General features: G+C 27.8%; 1 protein-coding gene across 2 annotated transcripts in view; it reads left to right on the top strand.

Moving 5' to 3' along the window:
• The window catches only part of LOC126743936 (5-hydroxytryptamine receptor 2A), a 93626-nt gene that overhangs the window by 33271 nt on the left and 35780 nt on the right, over positions 1 to 24575 (top strand). For both annotated transcript variants that reach the window (XM_050451218.1, XM_050451219.1), the window contains exon 3: positions 13211 to 13435. In XM_050451218.1, the coding sequence (XP_050307175.1) occupies positions 13211 to 13435 (225 nt within the window). The remainder of the gene's footprint in view (positions 1 to 13210; positions 13436 to 24575) is intronic.

The raw sequence follows: 24575 nt of genomic DNA, 5'->3' as shown, positions 1-24575 counted from the left end.
TAATTATTGTAGGTATTTTTTGGTATATTCCAGGAATTTTAAGCAAAAATTTAAGGAATTTCAAGTAACTTTCCAATTTTTCCAGGGTTCTGAAATAATTGTAAATACATAAAGATTTAAACAATCAGTAAAATTCAGGTACTAAGCACTTCACAGTAAGGATATTAAGAAACTAAAAATTAGTATAAATTTGAGAAAAAAAAACATAAAATTTGAAAATTTTAAAAAATAGAAAAAAGTGGCTAAAATAATCACCGAAATAAGAAATAAAATTTATAAAACATCTTGATCAAGAAAAGTTTACAAGGAATTTTATAAAAAAATAAATAGGAACTACAAGAGAAATTTGAAACAAATTAATGATATAAAAATTTAATATTTTAAGGTTTTAAGATATTAAACCGAAAAATGTTTTTTTTAAGAAAATTAATAAATATTTGAAAAATATTAAAATCAAAATAAAAAGTCTTGAAATCTATAATGAAACTTGAAGTCCTAACTCACTATTCTTAAAAAATTTTTAAGCTTAAGACAAATATCAAAATCCTTAAAATTTAACCTCAATCCTTTAAATCCTCAAATACCAGTATTAAAAAACCTTTACGCTTAAAATAAACATCTCGAAATTAATCTTAAAATCCTAAAATTTTATCCTTGAAATTATGTGTAAAATAAAATTTCTAATTCTAATTTTTTTCTTTACAAATTAATCCTTGTCATTGAACATTAATATTAAAGATCTTCAATTTTTTTATGACACTTTAAGTTAAAAGTATTGAACTTTCTCCTAAATCCTTGAATTTTTAGTATTTATCCTTAAAAAATCTTTATGGCTGAAATAGTTATTTTGAGGTTTATTTAAAACAAAATAATTTAGTAAATGAAAAACGTTAAGGTTGATATAGAAAATCTTGAAATTTATCTTAAAACTTTAAAATCCTAAACACCTAAATCTCGAAAATCTTAAGGCTTTAATTAATAATTTTAAAATTGATCTGCTAACCTTTAAAGTTTCCAGCATTAAACAAAATTTTCAATTTATCTTTAATTCTTTCAATATTTCAACTTTTAACAGTACAAACAATTAATAGAAATAATTTGAAACAGACTTGAAAAAATAACTGAAAAACGTTAAAATATGAAATAAAATTTTGAAATTTATTTTCAAACAAACCCTAAATTTTCTTACACTAGAAAATCTATGCCCTAATATTCTAACCTTCAAATTTATTTAAATTTAAAGTATATGTTTAAGGTTAAGTCGAAAAGTTTTATTAGAATAAAATATTAAAAATCTTAAAATTTTACTTAAAGAATTCTAAAAAAATAATTTATTTTCCCTAAAACTAAAAGTAAAGCTTTCAAAATCTTTAACTTTAACTAAAAATCTTAATCCTTTAACTCTTCATTATAAGAAGTATTAAGAATCTTAGATTCTTTCAATTATTTAAATACCCTAAATTAAACATTTTAGATCTTGAACTTACTCTTAAGGCCCTGAAATTTGATTTGTTGATTTCAATTGATGCCTAAAATGACCATTTTGAAATTGATCTTCATTTAAGTAATTGAAAAACGTAAAAATTGCTAAATTAAAATTTCGAAATTTATCTTAAAACATTAAAATCTTAAACTCTTAACCCTGGAAAATCTTTGGGCTTTAATTAATAATTTTTTAATTAATTGTCTTGGTTGAACTAAATAATGAAAAAGCTAAGTCAAGGTCTTGGTGGATGGATCATTTTTTTTTGTCATTGCAGAAACTTCACTTTATTGTTAGAAAACATTATAGGACATCAGTGCTTCTATAAAAAAAAACATCCAGTCATATCAACAAACAATTTACAATGCAATGAATACAAAAAATAAGAGTGACAAACTGAAAATAACACATCATGTAAAAAAAAAACGCGCTTCCTTACTGTTCATTAAAACCAGTTGAAAGTTTAATGACGAAGTAAAGTGCTCGAAACGTTTGTTGCATTGAATGAACAGTAAGGAGGCGCGGGTTTTTTTTTTACATGATTTTTTTTCTAACAATAAAGTGAAGTTTCTGTAATTACATACAATCACATCAATTAAGATCCCTTAATTTATTCCTAATTTTATTCTTCTTAAATCTTTTATACTTTTATCAAGTTGAAAGACACTAAAAATGTTTTTCAGTTTCGCAGAACATGGACTATTATCAAAAATAAACAAATTATAAAATATGCAAACAGGAACCGTTTAAATTTTATTTATGGCAGTTATTTAAAGAGGTATTATACTTAAATAAACGGTTCGATCCAACACTAATCCCAAAAGCCCTTTTAACACACCTCCCCACAATAATCCACTTTCGAAAATGAGGCCCTTTTATATTAAAGGCCATTAGCATTCGAAACACAACCTTTTTTTCGCCTCATAAAAGGGCCTTTTGACATTTTTCTTAGTTTGAAATGGCCCCTTAAAGCCCTTCAAAATTTACGATGAGAATGTTCCTTCCAGTCAAATTTGTTTCGACGATGTCGCGGGGGGTGAAGGGAGTTATTTGCCCCCTCCCCCTCCCACGGTTGTCTTATACGAGCGTAATTTATTGGCTTTTGTTTGTCTCTTTAATAAAATAAATTTCATAATTTTTTTTTTGTCTGCGCCCAAAAACCATTGAAGCGCGTAATTTTTCATTTAAATTTACTTTATGTCGGGACATGTTACGGATTTAATGCGCATCCAATATTCATCCGCGAATTTAAATTTTATTTATTAACATCGTTTGATATATATGACATAAAATACGTGATTTAAATTTTCGGTTGTAATTACGATAAAAAGTTTTAATATTTAAATAGTTTGAGAGGGGACTCGTTGGTAAAAAAGAATGTTCTTACAATGTTCTTGAAAGCAGCAAAATTCTTTTTTGCTTTTACATGAATATTACAGAAAGAAACTTTGTATTCGTAGTTACTAATATTAACCAAATGAGTCGCATCTTTAGTTAGTTTGTCATTCATTTGATTACTTTTTATTCCAAACTGAGTTTTCACCAAAATAAAACTATGATAATGAGAGGGATTTTATGGTGGTGCGTAACCTCTGGTTTTCTAGATATCAGTTTTATTACAACTTTTAAACAACCTAATTATTGTTTAAGATATCTTATTTGCTAGTCAAGGTTTTTACTATTAAGATTGTATTTAAATTGTATGTCCGTGATATTTTTTTCAGATGTCTTATAAATGTTCTAAAAACATTTAAAAATGGTAATATTTATATTCAAAGTTGAGAAAAAAAATTTGGTTTCCTAAGGACAAAGAATATCTATGTCAAGGTTTTTCCCAAAAACTTTTAAAAGTATAAATATTAGTCTTGGAATTAAAAAAAACTTTAAAAAAATTAGGATTTCTAAGGACAAAGTACTCATGTCTCTGAAACTAGAAGAACTGGAGATCTGAAATTTAAAACATAGATTCTTTGAATACATTTATCAGATACCTATTTAAGGATTTTTTCGAAAAACTTTTATAAGTAGAAACATTAGTCTTGGAATTTGAAAAGAAAATCTATAAAAAAATTAGGATTCTTAAGGGCAAAGTCCTCATATCTCTGAAACTAAAAAAGTTAGAGATCTAAAATTTGGAATACAGCTTCTCCTTATAAATTCATTTGACACCTTTATAATTATTTTTAATTTTTAAAAGTAGAGATATTAGTCTTGGAAATTGAAAAAAAATCTATAAAAACATTAGGATTCCTAAGGACCAAGTACTCATATCTCTTAAACTAGGCAAACTAGAGATCTGAAATTTAAAACATAGATTCTTTGAATAAATTTTTTAGATATTTATTTTAGGGTTTTTTTTTTAATTTTTAAAAGTAGAATTATTAGTCCTGGAATTAGAACAAAAAAATCTTTAAAAAAATTAGGATTCTCTAACTCTTAACTCTAATTCTTAGGGTTCTTTTCAAGAATTTTTAGATATATTAGTCTTGGAATTTAAAAAAATCTATAAAAAAATTAGGATTTCTAAGGACAAAGTACTCATATTTCTGAAACTAGGAGAGCTAGAGATGTGAAGTTTGGAACACAACTTCTCCTTATAAATCTATGTGACACCTATTTCAGAGTTTTCCCCAAAATATTTAAAAAGTAGAAATATTAGTATTTAAATTTGAAAAAAAATCTATAAAAAAATTAGTATTCCTAAGGACCAAGTACGCATATCTCTGAAACTAGGAGAACCAGAAATCCGAAATTTAAAACATAGATGTTGAAATTTAAAACATAGATGTTGAACACCAATGTTGAATGTTGAATGAAATTTGAAAAAAAATCTATAAAAAAATTAGGATTCTTAAGGACAAAGTACTCATATCTCTGAAACTAGGAGAACTAGAGATCTGAAATTTAAAACTTAGATTCTTTGAATACATTTATCAGATACCCATTTAAGGATTTTTTCGAAAAACTCATGGAATTAAAAAAAAATCTATAAAAAAATTAGGATTCTTAAGGAGAAAGTACTCATATCTCTTAAACTAGGCAAACTAGAGATCTGAAATTTAAGACATAGATTCTTTGAATACATTTATCAGATACCCATTTAAGGATTTTTTCGAAAAACTCATGAAATTTGAAAAAAATCTATAAAAAAATTAGGACTCTTAAGGACAAAGTACTCATATCTCTGAAACTTGGAGAACTAGAGATCTGAAATTTAAAACTTAGATTCTTTGAATACATTTATCAGATACCCATTTAAGGATTTTTTCGAAAAACTCATGGAATTTAAAAAAAATCTATAAAAAAATTAGGATTCTTAAGGCAAAGTACTCATATCTCTTAAACTAGGCAAACTAGAGATCTGAAATTTAAAACATAGATTCTTCGAACAAATTTATTGGACACCTATTTTAGAGTTTGTCCCAAAAACCTTTAAAAGTAGAAATATTAGTCTTGGAAATTAAAAAAAATATTTAAAAAAATTAGAATTCCTAAGAACAAAGTACTCATATCTCTGAAACTAGGAGAACAAGACATCTGAAATTTAAAACATAGATTCTTTGACTACATTTATCAGATACTTATTTAAGGATTTTTTCGAAAAACTTTTAAAAGTAGAGATACTAGTCTTGGAATTAAAAAAAAATTATAAAAAAATTAGGATTCCTAAAGACAAAGTGCTCATATCTCTGAAACCAGGACAGTTAAAGATGTGAAATTTGTAACAGAGTTTTCTCTAAAAAATTCATTGGACACCTGTTTCAGAGTTTTTCTCAAGAACTTTTAAAAGTAGAGATATTAGTCTTGAAAGCTGAAAAAATCTATAGAAAAAATGAGGAAGTGCATTTTTTTTCATCTCTTATTTATTTATATCCTTCCTTTTCCTTTTTGTGTTTTTTCTGATTTTTCATCTAATTCTGTATTCAATATAAGTGTCTGTTTTCATATTTTTATCTCTAGTCTCATGTTAATTTAAATTGTTTCAAAGACATTCTCATTCTTGCTCTTCCATTTTGTATTCTTGTTCTTATCCTTCTTTTTCTTCTTGTAATATAAATTAAAGAAGTTTTTTTTTCTGAAGCTCTTCTTCATATTTCTGTCTATCTTCTTCTCCATCCTCTTCTTCTGCACTTCATTATTGTTTTTGCCTCCGACATGAGTTCTCTTATCAACGGAATTTATGAGTTCCTACAAGCTTCTCTCTTTCCATTCTTTTTTCTCCTGTTCTTCTTTAACTTTATTTTTTATTTTATACTCCTTTTGTTTTCCTCTCTAATATCTCTAATATCGCTCTCATAAACAAATCTTAATGCTTAAAATTTTATATTAAGGACATATTTATTAACATAATTAAGAGTTCTATGAAGACTACACTATTTGGTATTCAGAGGAATTAAAAAAATTTACTAATTATAAATTGTGCCTGTTCAAATTGAATTTCTGTATTTTTTTAAACGTTTTTTTTTTCTAGCTGTGCTTTTTTTTTCTTCAATATTTTCTTGGTTTTTTTCTGACATAAACTATATTTATTTTATTGTAGTAACACTCCTTGGAGGCTATCTTTATTGCAATTAAGTCTAACTGGTTTCCAGCAAAATCCAATAAAATATATTAATGAAAACTGATCAATAAATAATTATCAATTTTTTCTTATATAGAAGTGAAACCTCGTTTATTGCAATTAAACTCCCTTTTGTGGTTAATTTGCCAATGAGCAAGTTTATTCTCTTGCAATTTGCAATAAACGAGCAATGGGAAAATGAGAGAGGATTTGAAAATTATCTTTGAAAAACAACATTAGTTAAAGCAAATTATTTTCTCTTTTGGTACCGCGATACTGTATTTTATTTCATTTTCTGGTTATATTTATGTGTAATTTTAACTCATGAAGAAATTTATTTATAACTTAAGCAATTTTAATTATATCGAGTAACGATTGAGGCATGTTAAAGTGCAATAAGCAACCACTTTTCAAAAATGATTTTTTTTTGAAAACTTGACCTGACCAAAATTTATTAATGTACAAGAGTCGTTTTTTTTTGTTGATACGTAAATTTGAATTCCGTCCAAAACAAAAACCGATCGAAATCCATTCATATTTAAGAGACTGCCGCACGTACATATATAAATCGCATGTAACTATGGAATTTATAAGATAACCTTGGACTATAAATTCAGTTGTAGGGAGTAATTTATTTGTCTAATATAGAATGTTGCCGAAAGGTTTGCGCTAGAATAAGCAGGTCCAATTACTCGGCCGGATTTATTATATTTGAGTAATAGTTCGGAAAGTGGAGCTGCTAAATGAGTAATTGGACCTCGATTTTTGGCTAAGGAAAAAACGGTAATGAATAGGTCCTATTTGCACTAAAAAAATTGTTAGGAAACCCCGTTTTAGACCTAAGAAAACCATGAAAATTAATAAGAAAAATAAATGTTTTATGTATATTTGTTATATGTTTTATTGTACACTTTACCGCAACTTTTTTGCCTCCCTTTGAATAATCTTGGATTACTACATATAGTTAAGAAATCTCGTTTTCTTTCTCTCCTTCTCTATGTTCCAAAAGCCTATTTAATTACCCTTCTCTTAGGATCAAATAACAAGATATTCACCCCGTAAAATATGTTTTTTCAAGACATTTCGAGTCAAAGGCATGAAAAATTAAATTTCCCAAAAAAAATTATATTAAAAAAGGACATTTAAGGAAAACAAAGGGAACGTTCAACCCCGGGGCTTTTTGGATAAGAGGAGATATCCTGCATTTCAAACCGTCCTTATCGGATTAATATGAGCCTAAAAAAAATAGAAGAAAAAATTCTTCGTTTATAAATGAAAGGTAAAATCGAGAGAGAGAGAAAGAAAAGGGCGAATTTTGTTTTATCTTTTAATTCCCGCGTGGTAAAAGGAAAGTTCTTAAGAAAATTGGAGCGATTCTTACATTTTTTTTCTTAATTGCTTAAATTTGTTATCTTAGAGGCATTAGGGAAAGCAGTTAAAAGTAATGTAGTTTTAGAGAGTTAGGGGATGATTGATGTTATTAAAATTGTCTTAATTTAACAAAAAAAAACTTAGGATTTTGATTTTAAAATAAGAATCAAGGTTTTCCTAAGATTCATATTGATGATTGATTATTAAACTTCAAGGTCCTAACTATAAAGTCCAATAAGGTCTAATATAAAAAAAGATAAAATTTCCAAAAGCTTATTTTCACTCTAAATTCCGGAGAATTTTTTAATATATAGGATGTCCAAGATAAGCATGGGGATTTCAGTACCTTTTGAAGTTACAGCTTAGGTTGAATTAGAAAAAAGTTGCGTACTTTGAAGCGTATTTAAGCGTATATAATGCCGTTTAGAAAATTCAAAAATTATCATGGCCTGCAGAGATATTGGGAAGGAACCGAAATTTGCCAAAATCGATTTTATTTTTTTCTGACCTTATTTTAACTCTTTAAGTATTCATGGTCAAAAATTTAAACCAACCTGACTAATGGTTTAAAGGCTCGTTGGTTCAAAAAATAGACCATATTTTGATGTTGCTTTGCAATGCGCTGCCGAAGCACAAAATTTAAACCACCTATTGGAGCTCGCTCCGTGGACATTTTTTTTATTTTGGCGATTAGATTTCTTATTCGGTGGATAGCAGCATTGATGAAACACCTGTTACGAATTAAATTTGAGGTTAAAATAAACAAAAGTTAGTTATTTGTGTCTAAATTGATAAATACTATTAGATCCTGCAAAAAGTGATAGCTTACATCATTCGAGTAAGTATAGATATTTAATTTACATATATTTATTAGTATGTTGTAAAAAAACATTGTTTTTATGTGGTCCTTTTTTACTACCACCGCTCCATTGAGTTTCACTAATTATAAAATACCTATACAATATTTTCTTGAAGTTATGGAGCCATTGCCATTTAAGACGGTAGGAGGTTTGACTTACGATGAAGTCAACACACAAATCGATACATTTTATGTCGATACACTGCCTTCGGGGTCTGAGTCAGAAATTTATATGGACTCCTCCGATATAGAGGACGAAACTTAAGTTCCTACAGTTATTACAGATATGGAAGAAGATCTGCCGGTTTCTGAGGAGGAAGATCTAAGTGATAATATCCCCCTTTCCGAACTGCAACAACAGTGGTCAAAAGGTAAAATTCCTGTTTGTTCATAGACCTGATCCTCTTCCTCAATTTACCGAACCTTCTGGAATTCCTCAGTTTATCAAATACATTAATGATCCAACACCGTAGATGATTTTTGAACTGTTTATTATTAAGAAATTTATTGATACTTTAGTGTAACAAACAAATGTTTATGCCGAGCAGGAAAAACTTTCAACTGGGAAGCTATGTCCCTACAAATCAGTATGAAATTAATGCTTTTTTCTAGGCATAAATTTGTTAATGGGTATCAAACGTAGTCCCAGCTATAAGGATTATTGGTCAACTGCTCAACGTAAAGAGTGTTTCCAAAGTTATCATGCAACGTAATTTTTAGTACCCAAGTTTGTATGAGTAAACAACAAACGTAGTCCCAGCTATAAGTATTATTGGTCAACTGCTCCCGAATTGCATGATGCTTTTATCGGCTCAGTAATGACCCAAAAAAGATTTGGATGGCTCTTGAGTCATTTCCATCTGAATAATAATTTTCTGATGCCTCCAAAATCTTCCCCAGACGATAAGCTCTATAAAATTCGCCCTATGACTTATAATTTTGAAAAATGCCTAATTCCTAATCAAGTAGTTGTAGTTGATGAGTCAATTATTAAATTTAAGGGTCGTAGAAGCCTTAAGCAGTACATGCCAAAAAAACCAATCAAAAGGGGGTATAAGATGTGGATGTTAAATCTGGTTATTGCCTAAAATTTGATTTGTACACTGGAAAATCACCTACTGGTGAGATAGAAAAGTGCCTTGGTTCAAGAGTCGTTACAAATTTGATAAAACACTTAGAAAATAAAGACCATGTGTTATATGTTGATAATTTTTTTACTAGCGTCGATCTATTTCAACAATTGAAAGAAAGAAAAATCCATGCTGTTGGAACCGAAAAATGTTAATCGTCGTCATATGCCAAAATTTAAACCAGACAAGAATTTGAAACGCGGTGATGTGCAATGGTTTACAAGCAGTACCGGATTGTTAGCTGCAAAATGGAAAGACCGTCGGTGTGTTCACATGTTATCAAATTTTCATCATCCAGAAGATGTAGGAACAGTAAAAAGAAAAGAAAGACGTGGACAAATTACTGAAATTCCATGTCCTTAATCTATAATCGATTACAATTGTAATATGAATGGAGTCGACATATTTGGCCAAAGACTTTCTAACTACAAGATTGACCGTCGCAGTAAAAAGTGGTGGCATCCAATATTTTTTTACTTATTAGATGCATCAATTGTAAATTTCAATATTATTTATAATAGGTTAGAGTTACCAAAAATGTCTGCTATAGATTTTAGACGAAGTGTCAGAAACGGCTTAATCTCAGAAACGCTTGTAAATCGAAAGATAAATTTTGTTGCACCATCAGATGTTGAAATAAAAAAATACAAACCTTACGTACCCTTAGAGATAGGACAGCAGTCATCCGCTCATCAACCAATAAGGAGTACCAGAAGAAGATGTGCGCTTTGTAGCACTAAGGCTAACCCAGTAAGGACGGAAAGGGTATGTTCTATATGTAAAGTCCCTTGTCTTGGGAAAACGTAAAGAGTGTTTCCAAAGTTATCATGCAATATATTTTTTGTACCCAAGTTTGTATGAGTTTTTAAATAAATTTGTTATCTTACTCTTAGTTTTTTTATTTTATGTCGCGGTGATCCACAATATGTTCCACTGATGTATTAAATTACTACAATTTTACAAAAAATATAAAAATTCATAAAAAAATATTTTGGCTCCACTAGGTATTTTTTTACCAACTAAATTAGGCGCCGCTAAAAGTTAAACGATATAAAAAAACTAACAACACTTTTTCTTAAAAAGCCTATTTTAAAATATAAAAAAAAAATAGAAAAATCGCATTTATTCTTGCATTTAATGGAAAAAAAATGTGACAAGTGATACATTGTTGAATTTGTAATAAAAAACTAAATAAAATACAGGTTATACTTTTTTTTCGGACCATATAAAAAAATAAAGTTGATGATGGTTTCTCAAAAACGAAACGTCTGATACAAAATCGAAAAATGCCATTATGTAGCTCTCAAAAAATGCCAATAAAAAAGTGTTGCTAGTTTTTTTATATCTTTTAAAATAAGGTCAGAAAAAATAAAATCGATTTTGGCAAATTTTTGTTTTTTCCTAATATCTCGGCAGGTTATGAAAATTTTTGAATGTTTTCAACGGCATTTAAATACGCTTCAAAGTACGCCACTTGGACACCCTGTATACTTTTTTCAGCAACTATTTTTCTTTTTTACTAAATTTCTTATAAACCCTTTTTGAATAGGGGATGATAAATGTTATTACAATTGTCTTAATTTAACAAAAAAACCCAAATGTTCAAGTCTAATAATAAAAGTCTAAAAGTAACATTAGGATTTTGATAGGGAATACTTTTTTTTCAGGCCATATAAAAAAATAAAGTTGATGATGGTTTCTCAAAAACGAAACGTCGGATACAAAATCGAAAAATGCCATCATGTAGCTCTCAAAAAATACCAATACAAATGTGTTGTTAGTTTTTCTATATCTCTTAAAATAAGGTCAGAAAAAAATAAAATCGATTTTGGCAATTCCGTTTTTTCCCAATGTCTCGGAAGCTTATGAAAATTTTTGAATTTTCTCAACGGCATTTAAATACGCTTCAAAGTACGCAACTTTGGCAAAATCCTTATCTTAGACACCCTGTATATTTTTTTCAGCAGCTATTTTTCTTTTTTACTAAATTTCTTATAAACCCTTTTTGAATAAGATTTTTTTTATTTTTCTTAGGAATTTATTTTATTAATTTGTTATGCTCTTTACGTATTTCTTTTTTTTGATTATAATAAGTTTGTATTAATCATTATTTTAAAAAGAACCATATAAAATTGAAAGTTAAACAATTTATTACTTTATATTACTTCATTACTTTTTTTTTCTCTCTTTGAGATTTAGGTATAAGAGTATTTATTTTGTTTGGGGTTTATAATTTGTGGTTCCTTATTTTTATATAGGAAGCTTAAGATTGTTGCTATAAATTGTTAAAATATAGTTTATACTATGATGTCGCGGAGAATATTTTAGTTTTAATTTATGTATGTATTTCTTATATCTTAAAAATTGTTAAAACATTATTGTAACCCTTGGCTCTGTAAATGGTTTATACTGTTGGGATGTATTGCTAAAAATAAATAAATAAATTACTTAAAAATCCGTATTTATTTAAAATTTCTTTCTTATAACCCCTTGACGATTTTTTTAAAATTCTATATTTTTTTCGAGCATTTATATTTCCTATTACTTGTCCTTGTTATATATTTTTTATTTATTAACTGTAATGACTTTCCTTGAATTTTTTAGTTTTTAACACTGGAAAAAAATTAAATAAAATGCTTTCTTTATTCTTGTACTCATTTTTAAATCGAATCTTAGAAGTGATTATTAAAATCTTACGTCCTTTATAATAAACCTTAATTTAAAAAAAACATAAAAAAATTTAATGGTAGTTTAAAAAAATAATAATGTTTATTTATTTAGCATATTGCTACATACAAGTACAATAATATATATTATAATTTCTAAAAACATATTTACAATATCTTGATAAAACTAGTAAATATAAAAGTAAGCGAATAAATAATAAAAGAGTAAAATACAACGGTAAACCACATAAATATTAAAATTAGAACCCTCCTAACAACCGTTTAAATTCTCCTATATAACTACATTCCTTAATATTATTTGGCAACTTATTAAATTCGATTAACTATTTATAAACAATAGAATTCATCATTTCGCTAGAATGGCATCTATAACTATAATAATATGTTTATTGAGTATATTTGCTACATATATGGTAACAAGGCAAGATTCGAGAAAATACAACTTAAAATTAACAATATAAAATTTAAAACTATACTAAAAAGTATAAAAATAAAAATAAAAGGACAAAGTAAAACAATTTAAACAAAATTAAGTCCAAAGAAGGTAGGCAAGTGTCCATTTTTCTTAAAATCTTAAATATCTCCCCAGGGTTCTGTGCTATCACCAATTTTCTTTTTTATAAATGTATAAAACATTGTTTAAAAAGTAAAAAAAATAAAACTACAACAATTTGCAGATGACGCACAATTATACATTCCAATAAACAAATGCACCATAATCAAGGATGTTAAATAAAAATAAATTCTAAATGTGAAAATTTAGGATATAAAATATAGAACACATCAAATATTATCTTAGTTATCTTATTAGCCTATTCTGCAGTCTCCCTTTACTTATTTATTAAACATTTAGTTATTTAAAATTCTCTACATGTTTCGGACACAGCGGTGTCCATCATCAGAGGATAAAAGGTTTAAAATTGGTACTGGATATACGCCCCAGGGTTTGATTCCATGTTAAAAAACCCTCTATTTATTATTATTGTTTTTTTTTTAATTTCATACATGTAGGGAATTTTAAGTAACTAGATCTTTAATAAATAAATGGAGGACTATTTCTTCACTATCAAGTTTTTTATTTTATTCGACAAGTAAATGCTTTTTTGTTTCTTTTTTTAGGTGAATGGCCTTTTGGTTTGATATGGTGTAACGTGTACGCTACCTGTGACGTTTTGGCCTGTTCGGCTTCAATTATGCACATGTGCTTCATAAGCCTCGGCAGGTACTTGGGCATTAGAAACCCATTGAAGACTAGACATAGCACCACCACGAGAACCGTGGTACTGAGAATAGGATTGGCTTGGTTGCTTTCTATGACCGTATCCAGTTCTATTACTGTTTTAGGTAAGAAACATATAGTATTTATTAATGATGACAATGAGTCCATCAAGTTCCAAAGTCATGAAAGATTCGTTTTAGAGCTGATTCATGTAGTATGGAAACATTGATTTATTTGCCTTATCGCAGTACAAGAAATATTATAAATGCGAGTAAAAATAAGGCAGAACTACACAATTTTTTTGTTGGTTAAACTATGGAGGCCTAAGTAATCTGTTAAAAAATAAGACGATAAGTTCCTAAGCCCCCTTTTGCAGTTTCTGTATCAATATAAGGGTCCAATTTACCCAAAAACATGTACTCACACTAATGCAAAGTGTGTGATATCAGCATGGGGAGGTCTTTTGAATTTTGGGCCCTTTGTCTCTTAACTCCCTGTTAAGATAGTATCTTTCACAATGAACCTCTGACATGCATAAAAGCGAGGAGTTTAATGAATGTCGGCATGGGGGCCTAAGGTGGGTGGGAGAAGGAGAGAGAGAGTAAAGGGATATAAATAATTAAAAAGACTTATGTATGATTATTTTGTTTTAATTGGTTGGTCTCAAGAGAAAATGGATAGAAGTTAGTTGTGATATGATATGATAGTTGTGATGAGAAGGGATTTAAAGTAAAATGTTGGAAGTCAATGGAGTAATTTTTTAATAGAAAAATTCTTGTCGCTACTGTTTTTTTTCCTTGTACATGAGATAAACACTCTGTAATACAAAATCGTGTAATACGGATTCTTCATTTGAATTAATTGGACACCTATTTCAGCGTTTTTAAATAAATATTTTGTAAAAAAAAATATATTGTTTAGGATTTTTTGTTTATTGTTTAGATATTTTGTTTTGTTTAGTTTTTAATCATAAAAATTCTGAAAACTATTCATAACTTAAAAGCTGCTAAATTTACACATTTTTTGAAAAAATTAGAAATTTGTATACAGATTTTCCTTTTTTAAATTAATTCGACACCTATTTACAGCGATTTTCAAAAAAAAACTTCAATTTTGAGAAAAAAAATTTCGTGTTTAAAAAAAATTAAAATTTTGTAAAAAAAATATTTTTTAGGATGATTTTATTTAAGAAAAATATCAGCAACTATCCATAACTCAAAATCTATTTAACTGATACATTTAAAGATTATCATTTTATAATCTTTAATTTTTTTAATAACAATATTAATAGTAATATTCAAAAACTTCAATTAACTGCAATTGACAATGTTTACGTCTTCAGGGCATTTAAAGTAATTGTTTTTTCTATTCCAGACATTTGACTCCACCATTTATGTATTTAAATAATTTTTCATATAATTATTTCTATAGTATGTTTATTAATTGAGTAATTAAATACATTTATGTAATTTTTAATACACTTCGAATTTTTTTAAATCATGCTTCAATTCACTTCAGGCTTATAAATTAAATTGTTCTGATCTTACAAGCATTGGAGGTGATTTTTTTAAACTTTACTATACAGGCATTTTAAGTAAGTTGTACCTATTCTAAATTTTAAAAATAGTGTTCAATTTTATTACAATTTATCATTTTATTTCTGGAATGTCAAATGCCTTGAATATTATTTCAAATATTTGAAATAGGTTCACGTTAATTAAAATACCTGCACTAAAATGTTCTCACATGCTTGGAAGAACTAAAAATTAAATTTACAGGATTGGATACAATGATGCAACAGGAAATAATAAAAATACATTTGAAGTCTAAGATTACGATTTTTAATGCCTGGGTAAAAATACCTAAAAGAAACTTGAAAAAAGTGTTACGTGCTTGAAGGGATATAAATAATTAAGAAAACTTATGTATGATTATTTTGTTTTAATTGGTTGGTCTCAAGAGAAAATGGATAGAAGTTAGTTCTGATATATGGGAGGGATTCAAAGTAAAACGTTGTCAATGGAGTAATTTTTTAATAGAAAAATTCTTGTCACTACTGATTTTTCCTTTTACATGAAATAGACACTCTGTAAAACGGATTTTTCATTTGAATTAATTGGACACCTATTTCAGTGTGTTTTAAAAAAATTTAAAATTTGTAAAAAAAATATTTTTTTTAGGATTATTTTATTTCATAAAAATTCAGGAAACTATCCATAACTCAAAAACTGCTTAATTTACACATTTGAAAATGTGTATACAGATTTTCCTTTTTTAAACTAATTCGACACCTACTTTCCTACCTTTTTACAGCGATTTTCAAAAAAAAAATTAATTTTGAAAAAAAATCTTCGTTCTTTAAAAAAATTAAAACTTTCCACAATTCAAAAACACAGCAAGTACTAGATTATCAGAGTCAGGGGCCCTGAGAAAATTATCAACTATATTAATAATGACAGACTGACATGAATGATTCTTACGGAACCCCGATTGATTAGGTACAACTATTTTATTTATATTACAATGTTCGAGTAGCTGTAAACACATACTTCAAGGAGCTTCTCATAAATAGGCACGGTGTTAATTGGCCGAAATTCATTACACAATTTAGTGTTTTGCACTTTTGGAACAGGAACAACGAGAGAAAGTTTCCAGGGTTGCGGAAAAACCCCAGTACTTAAGGATGTATTGATAATATCCAAAAGACGATCACCCACAACATAAGCAAGATCGCAAAGAACCTGCTTAGAGATGTCACTCTCCCCTTCTTCCTTTATTTTATTCATCGAAACTTTATTATATTTTTTAATCATATACATAAACTAGAAAATGTTCAGCGTAAATTCCTAAAGTTCCTTTCATATAAATGTGACGGAGTGTACCCAGAAATTGGTTTTTCACATCAACGCATACTAGAAAGGTACTCCTTTAGTAGTCTTGAGGAGAGGCGAAAATCTGCTGATCTGAAATTTTTATTTAAACTTCTTAATAATAAAATTGATTCGTCAGACTTTTTACGACATGTAAATCTTCATGTGCCCCGCATATCATCTAGAAATTCTGACCCATTTTACCTATCTAGACCTAGAACGAATATTTGTAAATATTCTCCAATGCGTAGAGCATGTGGCACTTTTAGTTCTGTTCAGGATCAATGTGACATATTCGACTGCAGTTTGTCCGAAATTAAAAGAGTACACTTTTCCTAGATAGTAGACATAAACAAAATTATTTTTTATTCAAGTATTGTATAATATTGTAGGAAACTATTGCTATTAATAATGTATTCTTTTTTTTTTCTCTAGTTTTGGATTGTAATTTGTATAATATTGTATTTTTTTCCCCCACTCAATAATTGGAATTTCTTCTGTGGAGTGGTGTAATTAAAATAAAATAAAATAAAATAAATTAAATTGTGTCAAGGTATTCTGGACTGTTGGTGGTTCAATGAAATATGTTTGACCATTTATAATAATAATAATAACCAATAATAATAATAATAATAATAATAATAATAATAATAATATTAGTAATATATAAAAACTTCAATTAACTTCAATGTTTACGTCTTCGGGGCATTTAAAGTAATTTGTTCTTTTATTCCAGGTATTTGACGTCATTCAGGTATTTGAAACAATTTTTCATGTAATTATTTCTATAGTACGTTTATTTATTGAGTAACTAGGTACTTTAAGTAACCTTTTTATGGCCTTCGGATATTTTAAAAAGTTGCTTCAATTCACTCCAGGTTTATAAATTAAATTTTCAGATCTTACAAGCATTGTATTATATTTGTTTGTATTTGCATAATATAAAATACACGCACTAAAATTAAAAAAATGTTCTCACATGTTTAGAAGACCTAAAATTTTAATTTAGAAGCCCGGAATAAAACGATGCAATAGAAAATGGTAAAGTCTAAGAATACAGAAATAATTTGAAAAAATAATGATATTGAAGTGCTGGAAACTGGATTAAATAAAAAATTACGTTAAAAAAAGTCCAAAGGTCCAATTAATAATCTAAAATTATCATTAAAGGAATGACTTCCAATGCTTGGAACCTAATGGAAAATTACTCGATATATCTGGATTTTCATATACTAGGATTTCTTGAATTTACTTTCAATGCTTGTAAGTAATAAACTATGATTTTTACACCATTAAACGGAAAATTACTGCATATACCTGGATTTGATGACAAATGACTTTAAATATTTAAAAAAATTACTCTATATATCTGGAACATTATATAAAAAATTACTTTTGTAATCTAAGGGTAGAACTAAAAAAAAAATCCCTTAATATCTTAGGGATTAAAAAATAAAATTTGCCTAATTTTATTCCAAGAATTTGACGACAGGTAGGTATAATAATCATTTATTTCTCTCCGAATAATTTGGGTCATATTTTATATATGTTTAACTATAACACTTAAGGTCGTTTTTTTATGTTTCTTCTTGAAAATTCATATACAGATTTTCAATTTAAATTGGTATGATTAAATTTAAAAAAAAATCATTTTTTTTAGGATGATTTTATTTGTAGAAAATAACAAAAACTGTCCATAACTCAAAAACTACTAAACCGAGACATTTGACAATTTGTACACAGATTCTTCATTTAAATTGATTGGATACCTGTTTTCGCGTTTTCTGAAAAAAATATTTTTTTAAATTAATTAAAAAATTATAAAATTATTATTATGAGAATTCAAAACACTGGTCATAATTTAAAAACTACATCACCTACACATTTGAAATTCATACACAGATTTTCCATTTAAATTTATTAAACCGCTACTGATCAAATGTTTATTTATTACCTAAATTCCGACAGGGTGACAATCGACTAAGAAGTTTTTCACAAAATGTCTAATTTTTTTATTATTTTTGGTTAACGTTGCCAAACCACTTTTCTATCACGAACTTTTAATCAAAATCCGTTATTAATCTAAAATCGGAAGCGAAATGCGAGATTTTGTTCAAAAATTACCAATCACTCTCACCTCTTAAAACACTCGACGTTCTGTCGAGATACACGCTTTTGAACCTACAAATGGGATTTTTTTTCTCGCAAAATGAGCACATACCAACGGAGAAATGGAATTTTTCAATTAAAAAAAAGGGCTGCGTTTCGTTTGGGATTATGTTATATGCATGGCGACTTTTGTTATTTATTTTGATTGCATATTATGTAACACCTTGCTTTTTATTTATTTATCCACTGCTTAAATGTGCTCAATAAACAATGGTTGCTCCTGTTTTAATAATTATTGCAATTTTTTTGTTTCACCTACTAAATTATAAATTATATAAATTTTCTAAAAATTGCTCAAATTAATGTTCTATTGATGAATTGAATTTTTCGGCATATTCCAAGCATATAAAGTAATTTCTTGCAAATGTTTTAGATGAAGTGCTCGTACTTAAAAAATGCGAGATCTCGGCTAATGATAGGATCTACGATTTTTTTTAAGCTAGTACCTTTTACCATAATTTTCTTAAAATCTATTAAACACTGTTATTATCCCTTAGCTCATCGTTAAAATAAACTTTTATACCAAATAAACTTTATAACTCTTATATAGTATTATAATACATCGCTGAGCAGCTTTTTAGTTTTATTATTACGTTGCCAAGATTAAACGTTTTATGGGCGAACCTTAATGAAACCGCTTTCTTTGTCTCACTTTGTGCAACGTCGAATTTGTTTCGTTTTTTTTTTTGTTACTTTAAACTTTGTTATATTATGTTATATTAATTTTATAAAGAAGTTAAATTAATGGTTTTAGTAAGGTGTAAAATTAAGACGGATGCATCTAAATTAAATGAAGGGAAATTTTTGGGTTAAAGTTGATGGTGATGGCCATACAATGCCGAAATATCCGAGAAATTAATAAAACCCATTTAAGTATCTGACAACCTGAAAAATAGGGTTGAATAAATTGAGGTTTTGATCATTTAGTAAGGTAACTAGCATATTTTTGAGAGAATATATAGAGAATAATTTTTTATACATGTTAACATTTTACTCTTAGTTTCATTTTATTTATACATTTTTAAACAGTAATTTTTAGTTTTATTTATTCATACTTTCTTTTACCGTTTTATTCTTATTACCCTTGTTTGTGTAGTTGCAGTTTGTACGTGTATTTATTTTATTTTTATTTTACAATTTTAACTCATATTTTGTTTTATTTTCGTTATTCTATTTAAGGCTTAAATTTGATTTATAAATTTTCTGTATGTGAGACTTTTTGTGTTTTCTGTATATGTATGCCATTTTGTACAAGCACACACTTTTTTTTCAATTTAAAAGTGTGTGTCTTGTTGAAGTTGTATCTTGTTACTAGGTAAGTCAGCCTCTTGTCGATCAGGATTAACTTTTCGTTTAATGTTTCTTTAAAAAAAGGGTTTAATAATTCGATTTGAGACATCGAACATCTGGCCACACATTAATTTTTTGAGAACGCTGTATGTTGTATTCTTGGGTTGCCTAATATCTGCAATTTTGCCTGGTAACGTCTCCGTTTAAAGTAAAGGTAGAATCAGAAAAAATAATATTTCAAAAGAAATATTTATTGATATTGATAGCCTTAGAAAACTGCACTTAACGGTCAGAATCGTCTTCTAACAATTCATGTATCAGTTGTACTTTATCAGGATGATATGTATTTACACGTAGTATTCTGGCCTACTGATAAATTTCAATTCCTAGAAATTGTATTAATCGCAACATGGACATTAATCTCTGTTTCTAATAGAAAATTTAGCGCAGCATCTTCGGATGATTTTGGAGATTTTCCTTTCGATAAAGTTCTTACATGACCGTGTTTCCTAAATTTTGATTCAATTTGGTAACGGTGGAAACCACGTTTTTGCAGATATTTATTTTAAAAAGCTTAAAAGCCTGTTCTGAATGTCAAACTACCATTAATTTCCTTTTATTTTCAAATAACAGTGAGAAATATTAATGTCATTTAAATGGGACTTATGTCATTTAAATTTGCATTTTTTTATTTGTATTGATTTCAATTTTTAAGTTTTTTTTTTTAAATATGTATTATATTATGTATTACCTTTTGTAGCTCAAGCTAAATAAATAAATTATTATTATTAATTTATTATTATTATTATTATGTAATAGTGTAGTAAAGAGACAGACTTATGTCAATAACAACGTGCAAGACAAAGCGATTACGCCCAGAGAAATCATGTAAAAATTACAGTATAAAACATAAAATAGTTTATAGTGGCCCTCGAGTGGAAAAACATTTACTTTAGGAGAAAAAGTGAAAATGATAAATTGTGATGATATATTTTATTGAATCACCCATTTAATCCTCTCTAATACACTAGTCTGCTCATTCATTTATCTTTGTCCAATACACTGTCTGATGAAAACTTTTAACATAAATTTTGTAAGACTTAAAAAAATTTAAATATTCTGTTGAGCAACCGCAGACTTTCTTGATCTACTTTCAGTTATAATAAAACATGAAAAAAAAACTCTGTTAACTAATATTAATTGAAAATTTCACCAAAAATAAAAAAAGGATATAGAGTAAAACACCTAATCGTTGGCACTTCTGATATTTACTTCTAATCTGACAATATTATCGTCAACTTATTAATTAAGGTAATTTTGGCAACATCGCCGAGACTAGTGAACCGCCAACGCGGTATTATTATTCCTTAAGTTTAAGTAAAATTGCGAATCGAATTTGACGTGTCGTGAGTGAAACTGAAACAAGGTAGGAATTTATGATTTTATTAAGGGTTTGGTACTCATAACTAACGTGAAAACTTTATGACTTCTTAACTAAATAGTTATTTTTCTTATTGGTGATATTGTTAACTATATTTAAAATTATTTTTCGTTAAAAAAAATACATATTTTTCAATATAAATTAAAATTTATAGGGTGACAATGATAGGCAGAGAAAAATGTTATATTGCCAGTGGTTGGCACCTATGCTGCCAATTATTGGATTTTGCTGCTAATAATATTCTTCCAATTATTGGCACCCTATTCCATTTTTTTATTTGCTCATCTCAAGCAATGAGTTTCGTCTTAAAACTTAAATTTTTTTTGTTAAATTCACCAGGTATCATTTTTAAAATTTTTTAAAGATTATTTTTTAAATTTGAGGCTTACGATATATATTCCTATTAACTTTTTTTCTCAAAATCAAACACTCCCTGTATTATAGACTCTCAATTATTAAACAACTTGTATATTTTTTAAACCAAGAATTATTTGACTGTGTTTTCATACAGGGTTTTATTTACATTTTAAAAAAAATATGAATAAAATAATGGCATTTGTTATACCCACAAAAAAAATTCCTAAAATGTTATGTATCTAAACAGATGTAATAAGGGAACTTGATCCATGTTACATCTGCGGTGTTTATAATTAAAAAATATAGCATATAAAATATAGACGCCATTAAAAAACACCCGATCTCCGACTGTCCCATTCGGATATTTAAATATTATGTGAAGGGCGGGTAACCAACAAAAGAGCAATGTTTGCTGCTAGAAGCAACGGTTTCTGGCAATAAGAATAATTAATGTAAATAATAATTAATGGAATAATAATTAAATTAAAATAAAAAATAGCGTTTCTGGAATAATAATAATTATTGATTCTTTAAATAAATTAAATATAAATAAAGTATGCAAACAAGAAAATTTGGTTAAACGATCCAATGAAATGGAAATTGAATTACTTTTTTTTGAATAAATATTTTTAAAAATTTCTTTGGGCGGACATGGATTTATTTGATTTTGGATATTATTTAAAATTACTATAGTTTATTTTTGAGAAAGTGTTTTAGAAAAAATAAATAAAAGGAAAACATAATTTATAAAATATTGTAGTATTGTACTTTAATGTTAATCTTAAATATATAAATGTTATTAATCTTTTTGAAATAAGTACCTATTTTTTTAAATAACTTTCATACCTAGGTAGAGAGGTAATTTTGGTAAGTGAAAACACAATGGATTTAATTAGTTATACTGTTATATAAATGTATCATATATTAACAAGTTTTATTTTATAAATGCTGCAAAGACATGTATATGACTGATTTGAAAAGAAACTTAATTATTTTATGCTAAAATACTAATTTACAATTCGCAGTTTCGATTAATACTCATAAGAAGAAACTGCAAGAAACTTATGAGATAGGTAATGTTTTTCAAATATTTGTCTAAAACTTACATACAAAATTATAATACACATATACATCCTTATATAGTTAAACCTATAAAAATATACCTACTATTATATAAAAAATACTGATAAATAGAAAAAAATATACAATTAATTATTTTTATTTACTGCTCCTTCTTCTTTGATGGAAAATAAACTTGTTTGTCCATTTTTCGTTTACTTGTATTTCTCTTATTTATCCGTTCCATCATTGATGTCAGTTGTCGCATGCACCTAGACATTTACAGGTATATGTTAATATATCTCATATAATTTTACAAAAAGATAACTTACTTATCATAAGTTTTATCATTTAAAGATCTTAAAAAGTTTGATACACTTTCAACTTCTCTTGTTGATTGCTTGTTCAATCATTGTACTGCTACTTGTTGATTTTCAGTCGTCTTCTCATTAACAAATGTTTTAATTTCTAGACTATGGCTAGCAGAAAATCATTGAACAGAACTGCTTCCCTTCCGTTGCTCACACAACATAATGAACAATTGAAATTGCTACAAATTACCTCTAAAATCGCTTCGATTGCAACAATATACTTTTTCAATCTTGTCTTCAATTTTCCTTGTGCGAACAAGTGCATAGTTTGTGCTTATTTTCTGCTCTCTTAACCATTCCTCAAATCTTTCTTCACTGGAAAAATGGAAAGTTGAGGACTCTATTTTGATATCATGACTTAACCTGTAAATGAGCTTCAAGTCTTTGATAAGTCTCATAAGAATACTTAGTCTCTTTGCATAAGGGACAAGAAATATGTGACTTTGGGTTATCTGGGAGCTGCTGCTTATGAATAAGTTTAATATGTTTGTTCTTAGCTGAAATGGAAGAAAACATTTTACTGCATAAGTGGCACAAATTTTTGTTGATAGTTTGGTCCTGATTCTGATAGTTTTGAGTAGGACCTACTCAAGTAGGATCTTTACAGCTAAAATCGCTGAATTGGAATTAATACAGCTTTTCATGTATTATTTTAAAACACTATAAGCAATAATATGGTCAATATTTCACAAAGAAACAAGTTCAGTATAATTGCAATAATTGATCATATTAGTGGAAGCTTTTTTACGAAAGTAAACAACTAACAAACGCGGGAATCGAATTTTTCTCCGAACATACACGATCACCGCCGGGAATCGAGTGCTTTTTAGTGGCGTCTATAAAATATAGGGTATTTCATCAAGAAAAAACTTAGATACCTAAGTATAGAGGTTTTATAGGTTCTTTTCTTTTTTTATTAATATGACTCCAAAACGAAAACACAATCGCCCCCAATGGCTCCACCAGATATAGCGAGGAAATTGTTCAAAAAGCTCTTGAAGAAATTCGATCAGGAGAATCAAAAAAGGCAACATCTCGAAAGTATGGGGCAACCCTACAGTTCAGACTTAAAGTAAAAAATTCAAAAAAAATAAAAAAAGATCCGTCTACATACTTGACAGTGGAGGAGATTCATTTAAATAAAATGGATTATTGATAGTCAGTGCAAAGGTTTCCCAAGGCGTAAAATTGACATTCAAACATCTGTTCAAACATTTCTAAATCAAACTGATAAAAGAACACCATTCAAAAATAATTTACCAGGCGATAAATGGTTCAACCATTTTTTAAAGGCATCCTGAATTAGCAAATCGAACTGCAGAGGCGGTTACTTCAGCTTCAGCAAATGTAGCGGAAAGCGATATTAAAAACTGATTCACAGATATCGACATCATGAAGGATCCCAGCAGAATTTTTAATGACGATGAAACAAACTTTTATTATGGGCCAAAACTTGGACAAGTCGTTGCTCTAAAAGGCTCCAAGAACGTTTACAAAGTAGATATAGGAGATGCGAAACAGAATCTTACTGTGATGTGCACCGTCTCAGCATTGGGTACAATAACACCGCCGATGATCATATTCCCAAACAAGAGACTTCCACAATCGGTGAAGGACAGTGTTCCAGAAGGATGGACATATCCGTTAACTGATAATGGCTGGATGAAATCCGAAACTTTTTTATTTTACCTTGAATTTGTCTTGCATC

Source organism: Anthonomus grandis, chromosome 13, assembly GCF_022605725.1.
Source record: "Anthonomus grandis grandis chromosome 13, icAntGran1.3, whole genome shotgun sequence".
NCBI lineage: Eukaryota > Metazoa > Arthropoda > Insecta > Coleoptera > Curculionidae > Anthonomus > Anthonomus grandis.
Note: the sequence above shows the minus strand (reverse complement) of the source record. Positions and strands in the feature narration are given on the sequence as shown.